At 41.6% G+C, this 17431-nt stretch overlaps 1 protein-coding gene across 2 annotated transcripts in view; it reads left to right on the top strand.

Moving 5' to 3' along the window:
- tmem117 (transmembrane protein 117) overlaps positions 1–17431 on the top strand; it is a 48216-nt gene that overhangs the window by 22354 nt on the left and 8431 nt on the right. Inside the window, exons 4-6 of one of the 2 annotated variants that reach the window (XM_080864808.1) lie at positions 9736–9835; positions 15080–15177; positions 16798–16897. In XM_080864808.1, the coding sequence (XP_080720934.1) occupies positions 9736–9835; positions 15080–15177; positions 16798–16897 (298 nt within the window). Of the gene's footprint in view, positions 1–9735; positions 9836–15079; positions 15178–16797; positions 16958–17431 lie in introns of both variants that reach the window. The other variant, XM_080864807.1, reaches the window with a different exon arrangement.

The following is a 17431-nucleotide window of genomic DNA, read 5'->3' as shown; positions in this document are numbered from 1 at the left end:
GTTACAAATCTGCAAGGAAAAAATAAATAAATAAAAAGATAAACTGTGCCATCAGGATGCCAAACCTTCGCTGATAAGAGATGGCATATCATATTTTCTTTTTCTTTTTTTTTTGGATGACAAGTATTTAGCCATGATTAGTCATGTACAATGGATTCATCAGTGCTGTTATCACTCAGCTGAAAGAGGTTTCCAGACTGTGTAATCTTGCACGTCCAACTGCATGTTAGCCAATATTTAAACAGCCACTTGTAGGTCAACAGCGATCAACCTGTTACCTGGCTTATGTCACATCAGGAAAAGGCTTCATCCACCGTGGCTCCCTGGGAGCTGTAATCTACACTTGTTACCGAACCGAATTTGCATTTTAATGTAACTGTCAGATTAGGGGAGGGTGGAGGCGGGGGGGCTGTTTGTGCGAAACCAGGGGAGTGTGACCACCCAGGGAGTTTGACGGGCTTCATGAATGTTCTGTCACGCCGCGCAATCCCATTCGCCATCTTACGGCACCATTACCAGCCGAAATCAGTCCCTAATTAGATGGTGTTATTTAATTAAGACGGCCCAATGCGTGGCGCACACATTAATCATGACTAATTTAGAGGAAGGGGGAAGGTAAAGTATGCAGAGGTGGAAGAAAAGCGGGGAAGCCTGGAAGTTAGATCTGAAACCGAGTTAGAGTGGGATGGGCGGTGGGGGAGGCTAAAGCTCAAAAATGACATCTATATTTCTTTTCTTCCTTATCCAACACAGAGGTAGATGGATGAATGCCAGGCTGTCGGGGCAGGAGGGGGTGTAAGCTAAGCAATTGAATTGTGGAGCAATGGATAGGGGGAGGTTTGCAGTGGACGGATATCTTCAGCGAGGAGCGGAGAGGGTTGGATGTGACATTTGACTACTGTGAGATAAGACGCCACTATAAGTTTATTTGTTTGGTTTACCATGATCCTTTGTGTCGCATGCATGCAAGTCCCCCTCGACCGTCTGTTTGCTTGTCTGGCACTAAGCTGGGGTAATACCACAGACAAAAGGCTAAATAAACAGTTCTGGTACGCGGATACCTCCTGTTGCTTGCAGTGCGGGACTTTGTGTTGCCTATGATACAGCGGGTTCAATGAACTGCCCTATACTTAATGATGCGCTAGAAAGAGGTTTATATTTTCTCACTTTGTAGTATTTTTTTTTTTTTAAATAATTCCTGAACTCGTGTTATGAAAAGGGTTAAGATGCTTCATTTCTTTCTCCTTTCTGAATTTATTTCCCTGCAAATATTAACACTATATTGTTACTTCATGCTGTTGTTATAGAGCTGATTGATTTGGAACCATTGATTTGAATTGTTTCCTTGTGATTTGGGGATTTATGGCATATATGGAGCATAAAATCAAAGCAGAAAGATGTTACAAAGGCACAAAAACATTGAAAATGTGATCATCACTTTTTTTGGTGCCTTTTAGAGATCCTTTCGTTCAGTGGGAAAATAATTGGCAGATTAAAGTGTGATGAAAATAACAATTTGTTCGTCTTAGATCGGCATGCTGATTAATATTCGATATGGCTCAGTGTTTTAGAGGTTGTCCAAAATACTTTACTCTTACGTCTTAATATTGAAACTCATTTACAGTTTGCAAATCACAGTGAATATCTTTGGATTGATTGCCTTTACCTACACCTACATGTACATTCTAAGAGCTCCTCCTGTTTTGTTTCACACTCCTACACACGCGTTTCACGTTGCTATCTGAGTCATTACTGTGTATTTATGAAGTGTTTAGTTATTGTAAAGCGTTTCCCTTCAGAGTTGTTTTATCTTTGCTCAGAATATCTCTAAACACAGTCTGGGTGCTATATCAAACTGTCGTTTTCTCTCTGACTACATTAACGTGCGGTTTCCCTGGAGCGTCAGCGGTGGCTGAGGTTGTCGTCATACTTTGTCATAAAGACAGTTCTAAAGAGGTGCGTGCCAGCTGGGCACTATAGTTGTATTATTTATATTATAGTACAGACAGACATGTACTGTAATATGTAGATGATTTAGATATGTAGATATCTAGAAATGTAATATGTAGATATACGTAAATGAAAGGTGGGTAAGGAAATTGTACTAAGACATGAGGTCCACTGATTATGAATGAAACAGCCACTCCACACCTCAACGGTACAAGACTCAGCTGCACCCTTGCATTTAAAGGAGAAAGGACTCTTTTTAGAGGATGCCAATGTTCTCATTTTGGACCTAGAAGACAGATCAAGACTTAGAGGTCATCTGCATCCACTGCGAACGAGCATTGTTGAACAGAGGTGGTGCTTTACAACATCAGCTGTCAGCCACCTACAATGCAGTCCTGAGATCCCTTCCCAGGTATCTTAACTCCCCACTCTCACCTTGCCTCAGGCGATCTCAATAGCTCACGTGATGGGGGGTCAGGGGGGATGTCTTGCAGATGTTCCACACCTTGGGCCTGGTGACAGTAATGATCACGACTTTATTCGTACCTTGGGTCATATAGCGATTCACACGATCAATAGTGGGTTGACAACCGTCAGGACCATCACCACCAAGGGGGCAGTCCTCACTAGGGCTCAAATATCTGAGGCTCTGTCAGTTGTTTTAGAATTGAAAACATCTTTACTAACGTAAAGAAGTCCTTTCTTTTATGTACTCAAGACTAATATGGATGTGGTCATTTAAAAATCTGACATTGGCTGATATGTTTTTTTTTCTTCGAGACCCACAAAACAGGGTGACACTGAATAGATTTCCCTAACATTTGTTATGTTTAGGTATTTATGAGTCCTTACTGACATAATATAACAACGCTGCTTAAAAATAATCTTGTTTTATTGTCACAAAAACAATACGCTCTGGCAGACTCTGTCATGATCAGATGGTTGCTTTGTTTGTGGTGATCCAAACACGTGTCGCTTTCTGGTAAACAAACTATGCCACATCATTACTCATAACGCAATAAAAGGGTGTTTCTCTTGTCTGCTCTTTACTTTTTAAATGTTAATTTATTTATTTCAGTACCAATATATTGGTAAATAGCTAAAACAAGCCATTGTATCACTGAATTATCAGGCTCTGTTGTGCATTCATGAAATGAACTGGGGCATAATCGGACATATGTGAGAGTGACTGGCCAGTCACCATTATGGGCTGGGAATACTGGAAATCGGCAGATTCTTTTGCCTGGCCGGTTGATTGGTGCAAAAAAACAACAACAACAACAACAACAACAACAAAACAACAACATAAAACTTTACGTGCTGTGTTGCTATTACATTTTTGGTCAATTTTTCAATAAAAGCAATTCATAAAACATTCCCTGGCATTTCCAAATGCCACACATAGCACAGAATAAAACAATACTAAGCAAAATCTTTAGGTTTACATCTATACAGGGTTTTCTGAATGTTTTTCACTACCTTTGTTGATTTCAGATGTGCCCTTAAGTTGAACTAAGATGGATCTACTTTTGATTTATGAACCTTTATGAACTTAAAAATCTAAATATTGTCACTGATGAAGAACAAAAAAAAAGGTTGTCCAAACACAGAATATCAACTTTATGACTGTACAGTGCAATCAGCCTGAAAATCTTAAGTTTAAAAATAAACTGGGATTCCTGCTCTTGTATTTGTTATGGTACTGTGAATAAGGCCGCTTTGTTTGTGTCGACGTTAGTGGCAAAGGCTTGGGATTAGTGACAAATCCACAAAGAGCTGTCGATGTCACCGGGAAATCATCACATGAGAAATAAAGAAGTTAAAGAAAGAACCCTGCGTAAAGTCTGTAGCACCTTTTGTCATTTGCTTTTAACCAAATGTCCCTCATGTACATTAAATGTTTAAATGTGTTGTTTAAAAATTTTATGTTTTATTGTTAAGACTTTTTTTTTTTTTTTTCTTTTCTGAAGTGACATCAGAAACAGCAGCATGTGACATCACGTGATGGCGGAGCTTCAGTTCATCCTTTGTCATCCTTTTTTTTTTTTTTTTTTTTTTTTTTTAATAGGACAGGGGGAAAGAATGAAAGAAAGAGGGGGAGAGGAAGAAAGAAAACCAAAGGGGAGAAGAGACGGTGAGAAGGGGGGGAAGAGAGAGAAAAAAAAAAAAAAAAAAAAACTCCTGGGTCACCTGTATGGAGAGAAAGAAAAACAAAAAAAACAGGGGAGACAGCAAACAACAAAGAGCAACATAATAATAATAATAAAAAAAAAGCACCATCACAATAAACTAGCTAGTCATAGATATCAATAGTTACTAAATAATAAACGATATTGTGCAGCACGCAAGATAGACAGCGCACAGTGTGCTTTGAGGCAGCAGCCAAGAAAGCTGTAGTCCGCATCTGTGAATACCCATGTGTGCATACCTGTGTGGATCAGCATGCTTGCATTCCAAAGGTTTCTCCATGTAATGATCTGCTAGAGAGTGTGGGGAGCCACAGCCCTGTCCTCTATGGTATCAAGCAGGTATGGAGGAGATCAAAACTCCAGACATCCAGAGGCACCCAGAACACAAGAGACCAAGGAAGACCAACAGAGGGGCAGCCGCGCCACTGTCCCAGTAAGAGCTAAGGAGAGTCCCAGATGAGAGCTCATTCAGCAGCCGCGGAGCAGAAGCCAGGGGGAGTTGCAGTGACGCGCCCGTGAGCTCCGCCGGCAGCCAGCTGTGCCTGAGTGACCGAGCCCCAGGCCGAGAGGCCGGGGGCACCCCACCTCCAAAGTGGCCCGAGCGAGCTCCAATAAGCGGCCGCCAAGGAGTGAGCCGGTGTGTACCCGGACACCCACCCCCAGATACAAAGAACCACCAACGCACCGATACCTGAGGGAGTCCGCCACCGGCAGGGGAAGTGGTGGTGGGTGGAGATAGGCCTCCAAACCTTGGAGGGCCCGAGATGTCCCCAGAGAGGTGGCGTCTGATACCCAACCTGACATATAGACACAGACATACAGGCACACACAGACACAAACATCCATTCCCACCCTCATGCTCTCATATGTACTACACACTCAACCGACGTGGAGACAGACATAAAGGGACGCTGTATACACGATCACACTCCCCAAGCGTACTCTACTAACCGGGTCTAGGTACCCTTGCCCCTGGAGGGGGGAACTGCACCCAGACCCAGGTGGTGTTACCCTTTTCCCTGCGGTGGGGAGAGGCAGACCGCCCCGACTCCGCAGCAGCAGGGAGGCCCCAGACCGCAGTCGGATGGCCCACTCCTCCTAGCCCCCCCGCTCCAGTAGGCCGCAGAGAATGGGGGTGAGAGAAGACTCACCACATGAGAAATAAAGAAGTTAAAGAAAGAACCCTGCGTAAAGTCTGTAGCACCTTTTGTCATTTGCTTTTAACCAAATGTCCCTCATGTACATTAAATGTTTAAATGTGTTGTTTAAAAATTTTATGTTTTATTGTTAAGACTTTGAAGTGCCTGTAAATGCATTTGGTGGTAAAATACACATGCACCTAGTTGTGGACTCTTCTGTCCTAATAGAAAACTGATGAGTAGAAGAGCCAGATACTGTCTATGATATTGCTCACTGATATTTACTCCCAATCTTGAGCCAAGGGAATGGCAAAGACTATAGGACTCAATCTTCAGCCAGTTTAATACAATGGGTGAGTGACAAATTGAGATTTTAAGTTGCCTTGGGAGACGGTGTAGTGATAGTGAAGAGAGTCAATATTGACAGCTTTATGCTTCCTGGTAACCACTGCTGCTCACCGTTGTATACTGTAAATACAGCCTTGTGTACTGTAGTGCAGAAGGAGGAGACGGGCAATGCATTTTAATGTGGAGCCAGCCAAGGTCGCAATTTAATGTTCTGAGGGAGTCCAGTCTTTACGGGGCAGAAGAGGTCACTCGGTTGTTACAGTCACTAAATCACTGCCTGTCCAAAAGAGAAAACAAGTTTATAAAAGCCAGTGTGAGGGCTTATGTATACGTCCAAGCGGACATTGAAAAAATTAATAGAAATTGAGGGCATGTGATGACTCAGAGTAGTGAAAGCTCTCTCAGCATGCTGTTTTATACCCTTAACCATCATAGCTGCTCTCACTTGGCATATTTGATTAAAATAAAATTAAACCATAAACCTTTTTTTTTTAAATTAAATATATCAAGGAAGACGGTGCGCAGTGTGAGGGTTGGGCACAATGCTGCATTGCAGATTGCTGATGAAATGGAAAAGCCATAACAGTAGAGGAAAGACTTTTATTGGTATACATATTTAAAGCCCCTGCACAGAGCCACACTATTCCTGAGAGTCTCGTTACGTGGCACATTCGTGTGGTTTTATGTGGCCACAGTTCTAAAAGGAGGTTCCGATGCATTATCTTGGGAAAACACGTACCTCTGGCTTGGGCGATACATAATGATTTTAATAATGTTCGTGTGCTAATATAATGAAATGGCAAATAACCGAAGGCCCTGGGAAATTCTAACTGGACATTATAATTCAAAAAACTGCACTATGACTTGCTATAGATGTTATCACTCCCTAGATGAGGCCACAGCATCTGAACTGAAAGTAAAAAATATTTAAATACTTGCTTAGCAGTATTTAATTGAAATGCAAATAAACAAATTAACACAGGCTAATGGCAAAGAAAAATCTGGCTGCCAGCATTACTTTGACAAAAGTCAATATTATTTAACCCAAAAGATGATAAATTGATGCTCTTACCCTGAACCCATAAAGCCTTGATCTCCTGGAGCAGCAGTCCCCAACCCCAATATTTTCACAGACCAGCTGGATAAATACAACAAAATAAAACCAGAACCGGTACCAAAGAAAAGAAGATTTATTCATCACAAACGGGAAAAGACCCAGGGAAACCAAGTTAACGATAAAAACGATTTTAAAAAAAATAAAGCTGAAAACCATGAATTTCACACCCGAGCCTCAGCTCTCGCAGCCCGGTACCATGACAACAACCGGTCCGGGGGTTGGGGACCGCTGTCCTGGAGGATTCTTCCTGTTAAAAGGTAGTTTTTCCTTCCCACAGTTGCCAAGTCTTTGATCATAGGGGGTCATGTGATTATTGTGGTTTATAATTTGCTTATCTACTATTGTGGGGTCTTTAACTTACAACAGAAAGCACTTTGATGTGTTTGTTGATACGAAATGGTGCTATATAAATCAAATTGATTTGAATTAGACGTGGGGCAGGGATAGCTCAGTAGGTAAAGTGGTCGCCCCATGATCGGAAGGTCGGCGGTTCGAATCCACTTAACGGCTACCCTGAGGTACCCCTGAGCAAGGTACCGTCCCTACACACTGCTCCCCGGGCGCCTGCTTAGTGGGCTGCCCACTGCTTCACTGAGTGAATGGGTCAAATGCAGAGGAAAAACAAGTAATTTCCCCATGGAGATCAATAAAGTATCCATTATTATTATTATTATTATTATTATTAAAAAAAACATTTTAAAGGAAAGTAAGTAAAAATCTAAGCACATAATAGAACATAAATAATGTGATGTGAACTTGAGTGACAGTGACAGCTAAACCCAGAAACGTATCTCTAGAGACTTTAAGAAGTAAAAAAAGTGAGATTTCTTGGCACCAAAGGGGGGGAACGAAATATTTTGCAGATGGCAGCACTAGTGCAACAGTTGAAATGGTCTGGTTAATGTCAAACAGGGGTAACACCCAAACTCCTCAAACTTTGTAAGTCTTTAACCTCTGTAGCACAAAATTGTAATTTCTTGCATGCGATGGGACAAGACTGATAGAAAGGCATTGAAATGTCCTTGAATATTATGTCTGAACAAGTGTGGGAAACCTGATAACATTCCTCAGAGGGTCAAAGCTGGCTGAGCCGGCCGTGCTGGCACTGACATTGCAACTGGCTCTGCGATTAAGCCACGGGAGCCATTTTAGGGCTGATTATTCATGGTGCTACTGTACTGATGTTCCACTACACTGAATTCTCTCATTAGGTCATCCGGCTCTAAAGGCCATTAAATTTTCAGTCAGCATGAATAAGTCAGAGAGTTCTGCCTCTGATCATGCAGTGCAAAGAGTCCCCAAACTCATCATAGGTGCTCTGCAAGAAAAGGAAAAAAAAAAAACCTACTTCAGTGCATGGGTAACATTTGCTCAATTAAATATGTGAGAAGGGCAGGGGTTGGCAGCAGGGTAGTTTTTTAGATTTAAAACCTACCATGTGGTGCCAGACAGCATTTCCAGAAGTATCGATTAGAATTTCGCTGCGGGTAAATGACTCCCAATGGGATCTCCTTGGCAACTGGAGCCGCGCCAAGCCACTGAATGTCTAACCGACTTAATGCAGATATAAATCGCCATTCCAATCAAGGCCGTTTTATTTGCGGCCTTAAGTGAAGCAATACGTCACCTGCAATGCTGCACATTTTCGTCAATAAAATCCTGTCAAATCCGTTAAATGCATGCTGCATTGATGACATATTATTTATGCTGCTTCGTTCCAGGGAAGGATATGTCATGCATAGTTGGAGTAAGCAGGTAGTTAAGAACGGTTGGCATTTGGGTCCCTAGTGCACTACAATTAATCATAATTGCTTTGTATTGCCTATGAACCTTTATTGTGCTTTAGATCTGCACTCCATGAAAAGCATGAGCAATTAGCTTTAATTAAAACTAATTCCTACCCGTAATATCTTGAATGGCTTGCCTTCTGCGGCTTTTTGTCCGATTGATTCGACTTGTGTGACAACAGCTCATTTACAAAGTGAACATGAAAATGAAGCATTATGGCGAAACATGCACTGAAATAAACTACTAGATTTTCTTTTTCTTTTTCCGAAGCTTCAGCGCTATAGAAAATATTTTCATTGGTGTTTTAATGTGGCCAGAAAATAACTGGAGAAAACAAAGAGAAATTGAACCATTGACTTCAAATACGACCCCTTGAAAGCACAGCCAGAGCCCTATCCACTGCCATCTATTATATTCATGAGTGTGACCTGTCGGGGGTGAGAGGAGGCTGCAGGGGGAGGTGATGGGCGCCCACCTGCTCAGTTTCTAAGACAACTGCCTGCCAGGAGATCAAACAGGCCTCCTCGCTCCCCTCTGTTCTCCTCCTCCTCTCCCTTGCAAGTCCCATATACGAGGCGACTGACCCACTTTTCCTGCCTCCCTGAGCCATTACCTGGAGAAAATGTAGTGATGTGGTGTGCGAGCATGTTGGGTTGGTGGGTGGGTTTGCAGCACTGAACAAAAGCTTCTCATCTTCTCCTACTGTACAGAAATGAAGGTGTAACAAGGACTCCAAAGAAAGCATGTCATTTCTTATCAGATGCTATTGCATGTGAGATTGCTTCTCTAATGGCGTGTCTTGGCCTAGTATGTGTTTTGCTTCTGTGCTGCCACACATGTTAACTGAGCTCACTCAGCTAGGCAAATTTGCCAGACAAATGGATAATTTGCCAAACACTGCGGGACCAAATGAAAGTAGTGATACTGCATAAATTCCATTGCGCTGGTGTAAATTGTTTACAATCCTATGGGCTTTATGGAAGGTAGAGCCATCACTCATTGTTTTCACGGCATTAGATTGATATTGATTGACTCTGACAGCTAGCATCATGATACTTAGGCCCAGTGACCATTTTATCTCTTTCCCCCTCTTGGCTCATTTTTGTCAGTCCTCTTGCCACCTTCCTTTGTGCTTGCCTTTATTACCCTTATGCTACTTTTTTTTTAAATGTTCTTTTCACTCTGGTGCTCTCTTTCCTTACAGGCCTCACATGGTGACAGAATACATGGGCATCAGGAATGAGAGTTTTATGAAGATTGCTGCTGTGGGGACATGGATGGGAGATTTTGTCACTGCCTGGATGGTGAGATTTGAACTCATCCGTGTCCACATTAAATAAGTCAGCTTTTATGAAAAGAAAGACAGACCTTCAAATTTTAACCCTGCATTATGAAAAGCACAATGACTGAAATGATTGAAAATAAACCTCTTATTCATGCTAACACCATGATTTGTTAAATGAAATTGTGTTAAGCTTTATTTTTTTCAACGCATAGTAGATCACAGTTTAATAAAGAATAGCAGCTTTATTTAAGAAAATGTTTAAATATAATTGGAAATGCTGAATAACTAAAATACTAATACTTTTTGATAATTTTATGACTCTTTTTTTCATACCTGATACAAAAAAAATCTAATCAAGAGAAAACCATTTAGTTCAGCCTGCTTCATTAAAGTGCAATATACAGTTAGCAAAATAATAGTAAAAATCTAATAGACGAATGCATAAGCAAGTCAGTATTAAAAAAAGTGAAATAAAAACTCAGTCTTGCTAAACTTGGGATTCTTGTGAAAACATCTGCATTATATTGTGAAATGTTTTCCTGGTAACATTTTAGAACTTTTTCATTAGAGTAGCTGCTCTTTATAGCTAGCTTGCTAACTAGCTTGCATTTAATTTCACATTAGCATGTACTTAAGCTAATGACCTTTAGCCTGTATCGTGGGCGTCATAAACTGCAGAAATAATAATTGTTTGGGTTTTGTTTCGTTTTTTTATTTGTTTTTTTTATTTTATCCACTCCACACAGTGTATCTGAGACAACTGCCTGATGGTACAGAGCTAAGAATAAAAAGAGCCCTAACTTCATAAATTAGCTGAGCAGCAACAATGAGCATCAAGTATTTAATATAATATAGACTATCATGCACTGCTCAAATACACTATGCTGAATTACTAACCCACTAAGTATGCTTATAGGTTTTGATAATTTTATAAAAGTGAAATGTTTTTCTCTCATATCTGATATGAAACATTTAATCATTTTCATATCATAGAAGAAGGCAAACAAAATTCTGGTAACATATATCTGATAGACCTTCCCAGACTATAAGTTTGGTCAATATAACAAAAAAATTGTGAGCCTAAATACTCAGCCTTCCTAAAACTTTGTACAAATCTGTGACAAATGACGGACGGTGCAGAGCTAAGAATAAAAGGTTAACAGCAGCAACCTCTAAGCAGCAATGATGACCAAGTATTTGACCCAATGAGTGTTTAAAAAAAAAAAAAATTTAAATCTGATAAGCCTTGCATGGCTGCAAGCATGGTTACTTTTAGCTGTGTTCATATCATAATAATTTAATAAATCATGTTTACAACCAGGTCAAGATACAAATGAAGCCATTCTTCATGTACCAAAATCTAATTTCTAGGTCAGGTGTATCCTCTCAGCCATATCAAGGCACACACTTACAATGCAGCTTTCCACACTAATCTAGTTCAGTCTGCTATCAAACCCTCAGAGGAACATGCGACTGATGTAAGGAGGGTCAGAGGAAACAATAGGTGCACAGGGAGGGACAGAGTGTGTTGTAGAAGAAACCTACCTCTGTTCATTTATCAAAATAAAAAGAGGAGGAGAGCTCCAGCGGGACAGGACTACCTGTGGTGGGAGGAGTGCGGGCTTTGACACCAGCATCCACACAGCTGAGACAACTTGACAAGCTCTCTCACCGGTCACATTAGTATTCTACAGTACATACTGCAGAGAAAGAGAGCGGGTGGAAGGAGAGACAGAAAAGGAGGCAGAGGAGGAGGGAGGTAGTCGGTAAGAAACAGAGGTGAAGGGGAAAGGGAAATGTAAAAGTGTGGTCAGAAGGGAGCCAGGGGAGGAAGCGAGTGAGAAGGTGAATCAGGGAGGCACAGGTAGGCCAAGACGAAGTGCTGATTCCAAAATCCCTCCAAGCTTTTTTTTTTTTTTTTTTACATTTGATTAATTCAATGAAGCACTTTGAAGATGACCTCTGTGTCTCCTCTGCATAGCAGATTTACAGTATAGCTTTACTGGTTGAGTGAACAGGAAGTGTCTGTTTTTGAAATGGTGCAAAGCCAGAAACATCTCATCGATTCCCTGATTCACATTCTTTCTCCAACACACTATCTGCAGTGAGGTGCTTTATTGACGAATTGACCTTGCCTCTGCAGCAGCTCCACATAAAGAATTTCTTTAGACGCTATGCTTTCTGACACAACTCTGCAGCCGTGCAAAGAAGATCTCCCGTAATTGACTTTTAATGACATTAAGGATGACAGCGTAAAAACTATTTCCCTAGCTGTTGGAAGCACAACATTAATACTGAAAGAAGCGAGTATGTTTCAAGGTAATCACATAGTCATTAGTGGTAAATCAACAATGGAATGCTATTCAGTATGAATCATTCAGTATTCACAACTTTATATCTGTTCAGTATTCAAAACTGTATACCTGTAGAGTAACATGTCATACAGTTTAGGGAAATAAGCATTTAATCAGCTGCCAAATTTGTAAGTTTGCACAGTTAGAGACTTATTATTTTTTTAATTTTTATGGTGCTTTCATTTTAATTAAGAGAGAATATTAACCAAAAATCCAGGAAAAAAATCCATTACAGAAAAGTTACACACTGATTTGCTCGTCACTGAGTGAAATAAGTGTTTGATTCCTTCCATGACTTAGTACTTAGTTGAGAAACCCTTTTTGGCAGCAGAGGAGTAAGATACTTTCTGTAGTTGGTCACAAGGTTGACTCTCGTCTTAGGAGGAATTTAGACTCACTCCTCTTTGCAGAAACTCTCTAAATCCTTTCGGTTTCTTGGCTGCTGCTTGGCAACTCAAATCTCCCTCCATAGATTTTCTATTGAGGAGTGGAGAATGGTTAGGCCACTCAGTGACTTTAATGTGGTTCTTCTTTAGTCTCATTTGTTGCCCGGGTGGTATGTTTTAGGTCATTGTCATGCTGGAAGACACATTGACATCCTCAGTGTTCTGGCTGAGGGAAGGAGGTTCTTGTCCAAGTTTTTATGGTACATGACATGAAGTCAGCCCAAAGCATAGTGGTCCTCCCCTGTGTTTGATGGTGGGGATGGTAATCTTTGGGTCATACTTGGCATTTCTCTTTCTCCAAATACAGCAGGTCAAGTTGATAGAGCAAATTAGGTTTCATCTGACCATAGGACTTTCTCCCAAACCTTCTCTGCATTGTTTGAATGTTCTGCAAACTTAAGACAGGCCTGCACATGTGCCTTCTTGAACAGGGGGACCTTTCAGGCACTGCAAGATGTCAATCCATCACAGTGTTGTGTTAGCAACAGTCTTCTTGGTGACTGTGTAACCGCTAACTGCCTTCAGATTATTAACAAGCTCCTCCTGTGTGGTTTTGAGATGATCCACCACCTTTTTAAGGATCATTCTCACCCCATGATGCAAGATCTTGCATGGAACTCCAGACTGAGGGCGATTGATGGTGTTCCATCAATCACTATCTTTCATTTCTAAATAATCAAACCAACCGTTGTCACCTTCTCACAAAACCTCTTGCCGATGGTCTTGTAGCTCATTCCAGCCTCGTGCAGGTCTACAGTCTTGTCCCTGATGTCCTTCGACAGCTCTTTGCTCTTGCCCATGGTGGTGGAAAGGTTGGAAAGGAACAAATTGATCCTTTATACACATGACGAGTTGAGTTAAGGAGTGTCTGCAAATAACATAGATTTATGGGCACAGAGTCATGTACACGCATACATGTATATTTAGGAGGCAGAATTATGTCCTTCACTGTAAGTTTGTAACTCTGGAGCAGCATGCAGCATTGTTATTTGTTTAGCATATACAGTAGTTAGCATATGTATAATTGAAATGTCCTGATAAACCAGATGGTTTGATTATGATTTCCACTAGATGGAAACTTTTAAGTAAGAAATGCTAATACTTTGTTTCTTATTGTTTGTTGAGAATGTTTGCACACGTAATATGGCAACACTTGAACATTATCTAAATGGACTGGCATTTATATAGCACACTTTTTGAGTCATATTGACGTGTACACATCTATGATTGCTAAAGAAATATTTTTCAAAAACACTAATAAGATATAAGAGATTTATGCACCACCCAAAAATTTAGACGACATAGTCAAAGTTTCCCTTTGACTTTGAAATGATTCATATTACTTTTATGGCTTTCTAGTACATTACATATGTAGCTACATCTAGAAGGTGGTTAGCCCAAATCATTAGGGAAACAGGTAGCCTGCCTTCATCAACAAAAAAATATAAAAATCTTTACGATCCTCCTCTGAAATTTTCAATTAACACTTGGGTTTCATTTGCTGTATCTATCCATGCTCCTCTGAAGAGAACCTATGGGAAATGACTACCCTGCCTGGGGCAGGGTTACCAGGGCCCAACCACGGAGCCAGCCTTAGGGAGGGGCACAGTTAGAGCACCTGGTGGTTCGGTCTTAGTCGACAGGGCTCAGCCAGATGTAGTCTGAAGAAGCAACATGGGCCTGCCCTCTGGTAGACCTGGCTTTGGGAATGCCCCAGTGTCCTTCTGGATGAGCTGGAATAGGTGGCTGTGGAGAGGGAGGTGTGGGCTTCTTTGCTTAGACGGAGGCCCCCATGATGCAGACCCAGATAAGCGGAAGAAGATGGATGGATGCAGTAACTTTTTTGACAGTTTGCTCACTAACTCCATTCAGACAGTTTCTTCTGCTTATCAGAAGTTGGGTTGCAGTGGCAGAAGCCTAAGTATTTTAATCCTGACATCATTGTGTTTGCCATTTTAATCCTAGAGGACCCAGAGGCACTCAAAGGCTAGATGAGACACACAGTTCTGTCCCGGCATCTCCTCCAAAGGGAGGCATTCATGAATGATCCTGATGAGATGCCCACACCACTTCAGCTGCTTCCTTTTGATGCAAAGGAGCAGTGATTCTGCTCTGATATTCTCACTGTAAACCTGAGCTGAGCCATTTTACAGAGGAAATTTATGTCACTTTTATCCGTGACCTTGTTCCTCCGGTCACCATCCAGAGTTGGTGTGAGGGTAGGAATGTAGATGGACTGGTGAATCAAAAGCTTCTGGCTCAGCCCTGTTTTCACCGCTGCGGTGAAAACAGGGCCGAGTGCCTGCATTACTGCGGGCAGTGGGCCAATCTACAGGTCAATCTCATGCATCGCCTGCCCGTAACTTGTGAACTAGATTTCAAGACACTTGAACTTCCTCAGTTAGGGTAACAACTCTCCCCCAACCCACACAGAGAACTATTACATTATTTTACTTTCTACAGGTGACAGACATGATGCTCCAGGATCAGCACTACCCAGACTGGGGCAAAGCTGCCAGAAGGTTCTGGAAACAAGGCAACAACAGGATCGTCCTCTTCTGGTATGTCATTTTCTTACACTGAAATAGAATGTCTGTTAGACTGTGCTTTTCTTTACCTGCATGCACATAAGATATCAATATTTCCTCAAGCTTTGAATTATACTACGTCTTCCTGTAATGCTCTATAGGAGTGTGTACATGCATGTGTGCGTGTTATGTGATCTGTTCAGCGCGTTGCAGGGTTACACACAGTCAATAGCCATGTTAATCATCCCTCACTCAGTGTCAGCACCTTTAATTAGAAGAACAGGCTGAAAATCAATGGACACAGCGAGGTCTCCAGGCAAACCATAGCCCCGGCTTTTACTTACTCATACCACAAGCTGTGACCCTGAAATAAGTGCTAAACAAATGCTGCAAACCATGTCTGATGCACACTTTACTCAGCAGACAAGTAGAACCACTCCCTGTTTAGATGCACTACACCACCGCTGCACGGTCCCAGCGGCATTCATTCACAAAAGTCCTTTGGTGCTGTCAGATAGTTTGACATAGCGTGTCATTCAGATATTTCACGTAAAAGCTTCTGCAGCGGTTCATCTCGGGGTCATTGTAAAAAAGTGAAAAAAACTGAAACAGGTCTGACATCTAGTTAATAGGAACACAGAGAGCTCGAGACATCTTAAACTTCAAAGCGAATTTGGCCGCAGCGTTTTAACATTTCCTTTTCGCCGAATTGATTCACCTGCAATTAGAATGCAGGCGGACGAACTGTTCGGCGACTTTTCTGCAGCCCTCCATTATATTGATGGATGCCTCAGCTATCCGTGTCACAATCAATGCCAGATTTGATGAGCTATCGTTTGAAATTCAGCGCTTGAAATGTGATTGATAAATGCGTCGCTGGATATGTCTTGTCAATATGTGCTGAAGGGCCGTTGCAAATTGTAAAGGACAGCGCCAAAAGTCGTCCGTGCTGAGGGAAGGGAATGCCGCTTGTGGAATAATAAAACCCCTCAAAATTTATCTCTCAAACAGCTGAAATGGGATATGAGCTGGCAGTCACTATCTGCAATGCAGCCAACCGATGTGTGGTGTGAGAATGCACACAACTGCACAATAATCGCTGGGTGACATTGAGACAAAATACACAGTGGAGAATAATACTAAGTCACATTGCCTCTCTTCACATGGCTGAGAAATTTTTCAGTGAACACTGAATGCAGAGTAATCCCAGTGTGACATGAACGAAATGCGGGAAGTGTTAAAGAATGCAAAAAAACCCCAAAAAGCCCTCTCTAGGTAAGTGATATTTTGGCTCATGTTAAATATGTAAATGCATGGAAATATGTATGCAGTAGAGTTTTGAATTACATTGTCTCTGCATCCACAAACAGACACAGTTATTGTCTATGCACATTCATCTTCCTGGAAACTCACGCTATTTGTCAAATCTTGGTAAAAGAGTGTGGTTCAATGCATTATTGAGTCCATGAAGAGAGACCGAACAGTGCAAGATTGATCTTCTCTTGTAGCTGTCGTACCTGTTGTTTGTGTTCTGAGATATGTGATGCTAACTGTGCACCTATCTAGGCTGAAATTTAGAAAAATATTTAGATGTTCTTTTTTTTCTCAAGTTTAATGCTTGTTATCATGCTCCTCTTCTCTCCTGTGCTGCAGGACAGTACTCATCTCTCTGACATCAGTAGTGGTTCTGGTCATCAGTACCGACTGGATCAGCTGGGACAACCTGAACCGAGGCTTCCTGCCCAGTGATGAGGTCTCCAGAGCCTTCCTAGCTTCCTTCATCTTGGTCTTTGACCTTCTCATTGTTATGCAGGTAGATCAGCCCCATAGGGCCAATTTAAGGGGGGGAGAAAGAAAGAAAGAAAGAAAGAAAGAAAGAAAGAAAGAAAGAAAGTAGCAAGCTGGGATGTCTCTTGGCTTACTCTATTACCTACCTTGCCAGGTCCTCTGCCTCCCCCTTTTTCCTTCCTATTCATCAATGGGGCACTGCGGCACAAAGCAGTGCGAGGGCGGTTGATCCCTCTCAGCTGGCACGGACACAAACTTACACACACACACAAACACACGTATATCTGTTTATATACGAAGATACAAACAGAGAGGTGTGGTGTGGTGTTAAATATAAATTATTGACTTTTTAAAAAAATCTCTTTTACCGTCTTCATCATGTTTCCCAGACCTCCCTATGAGCCTAGAGACGAGTTTATTTTGTTTAATGATGACTCACAAGATTGAAGTCCCCACTTCCCCCACCGCCCCCAACCCAATGTCTTCTCTCTCTCACAGG

The sequence above is a fragment of the Rhamphochromis sp. 'chilingali' genome (assembly GCF_963969265.1).
Source record: "Rhamphochromis sp. 'chilingali' genome assembly, chromosome: 2".
NCBI lineage: Eukaryota > Metazoa > Chordata > Actinopteri > Cichliformes > Cichlidae > Rhamphochromis > Rhamphochromis sp. 'chilingali'.
The sequence above is the reverse complement of the archived record's forward strand: the minus strand, read 5'-3'. Positions and strand labels throughout refer to the sequence as shown.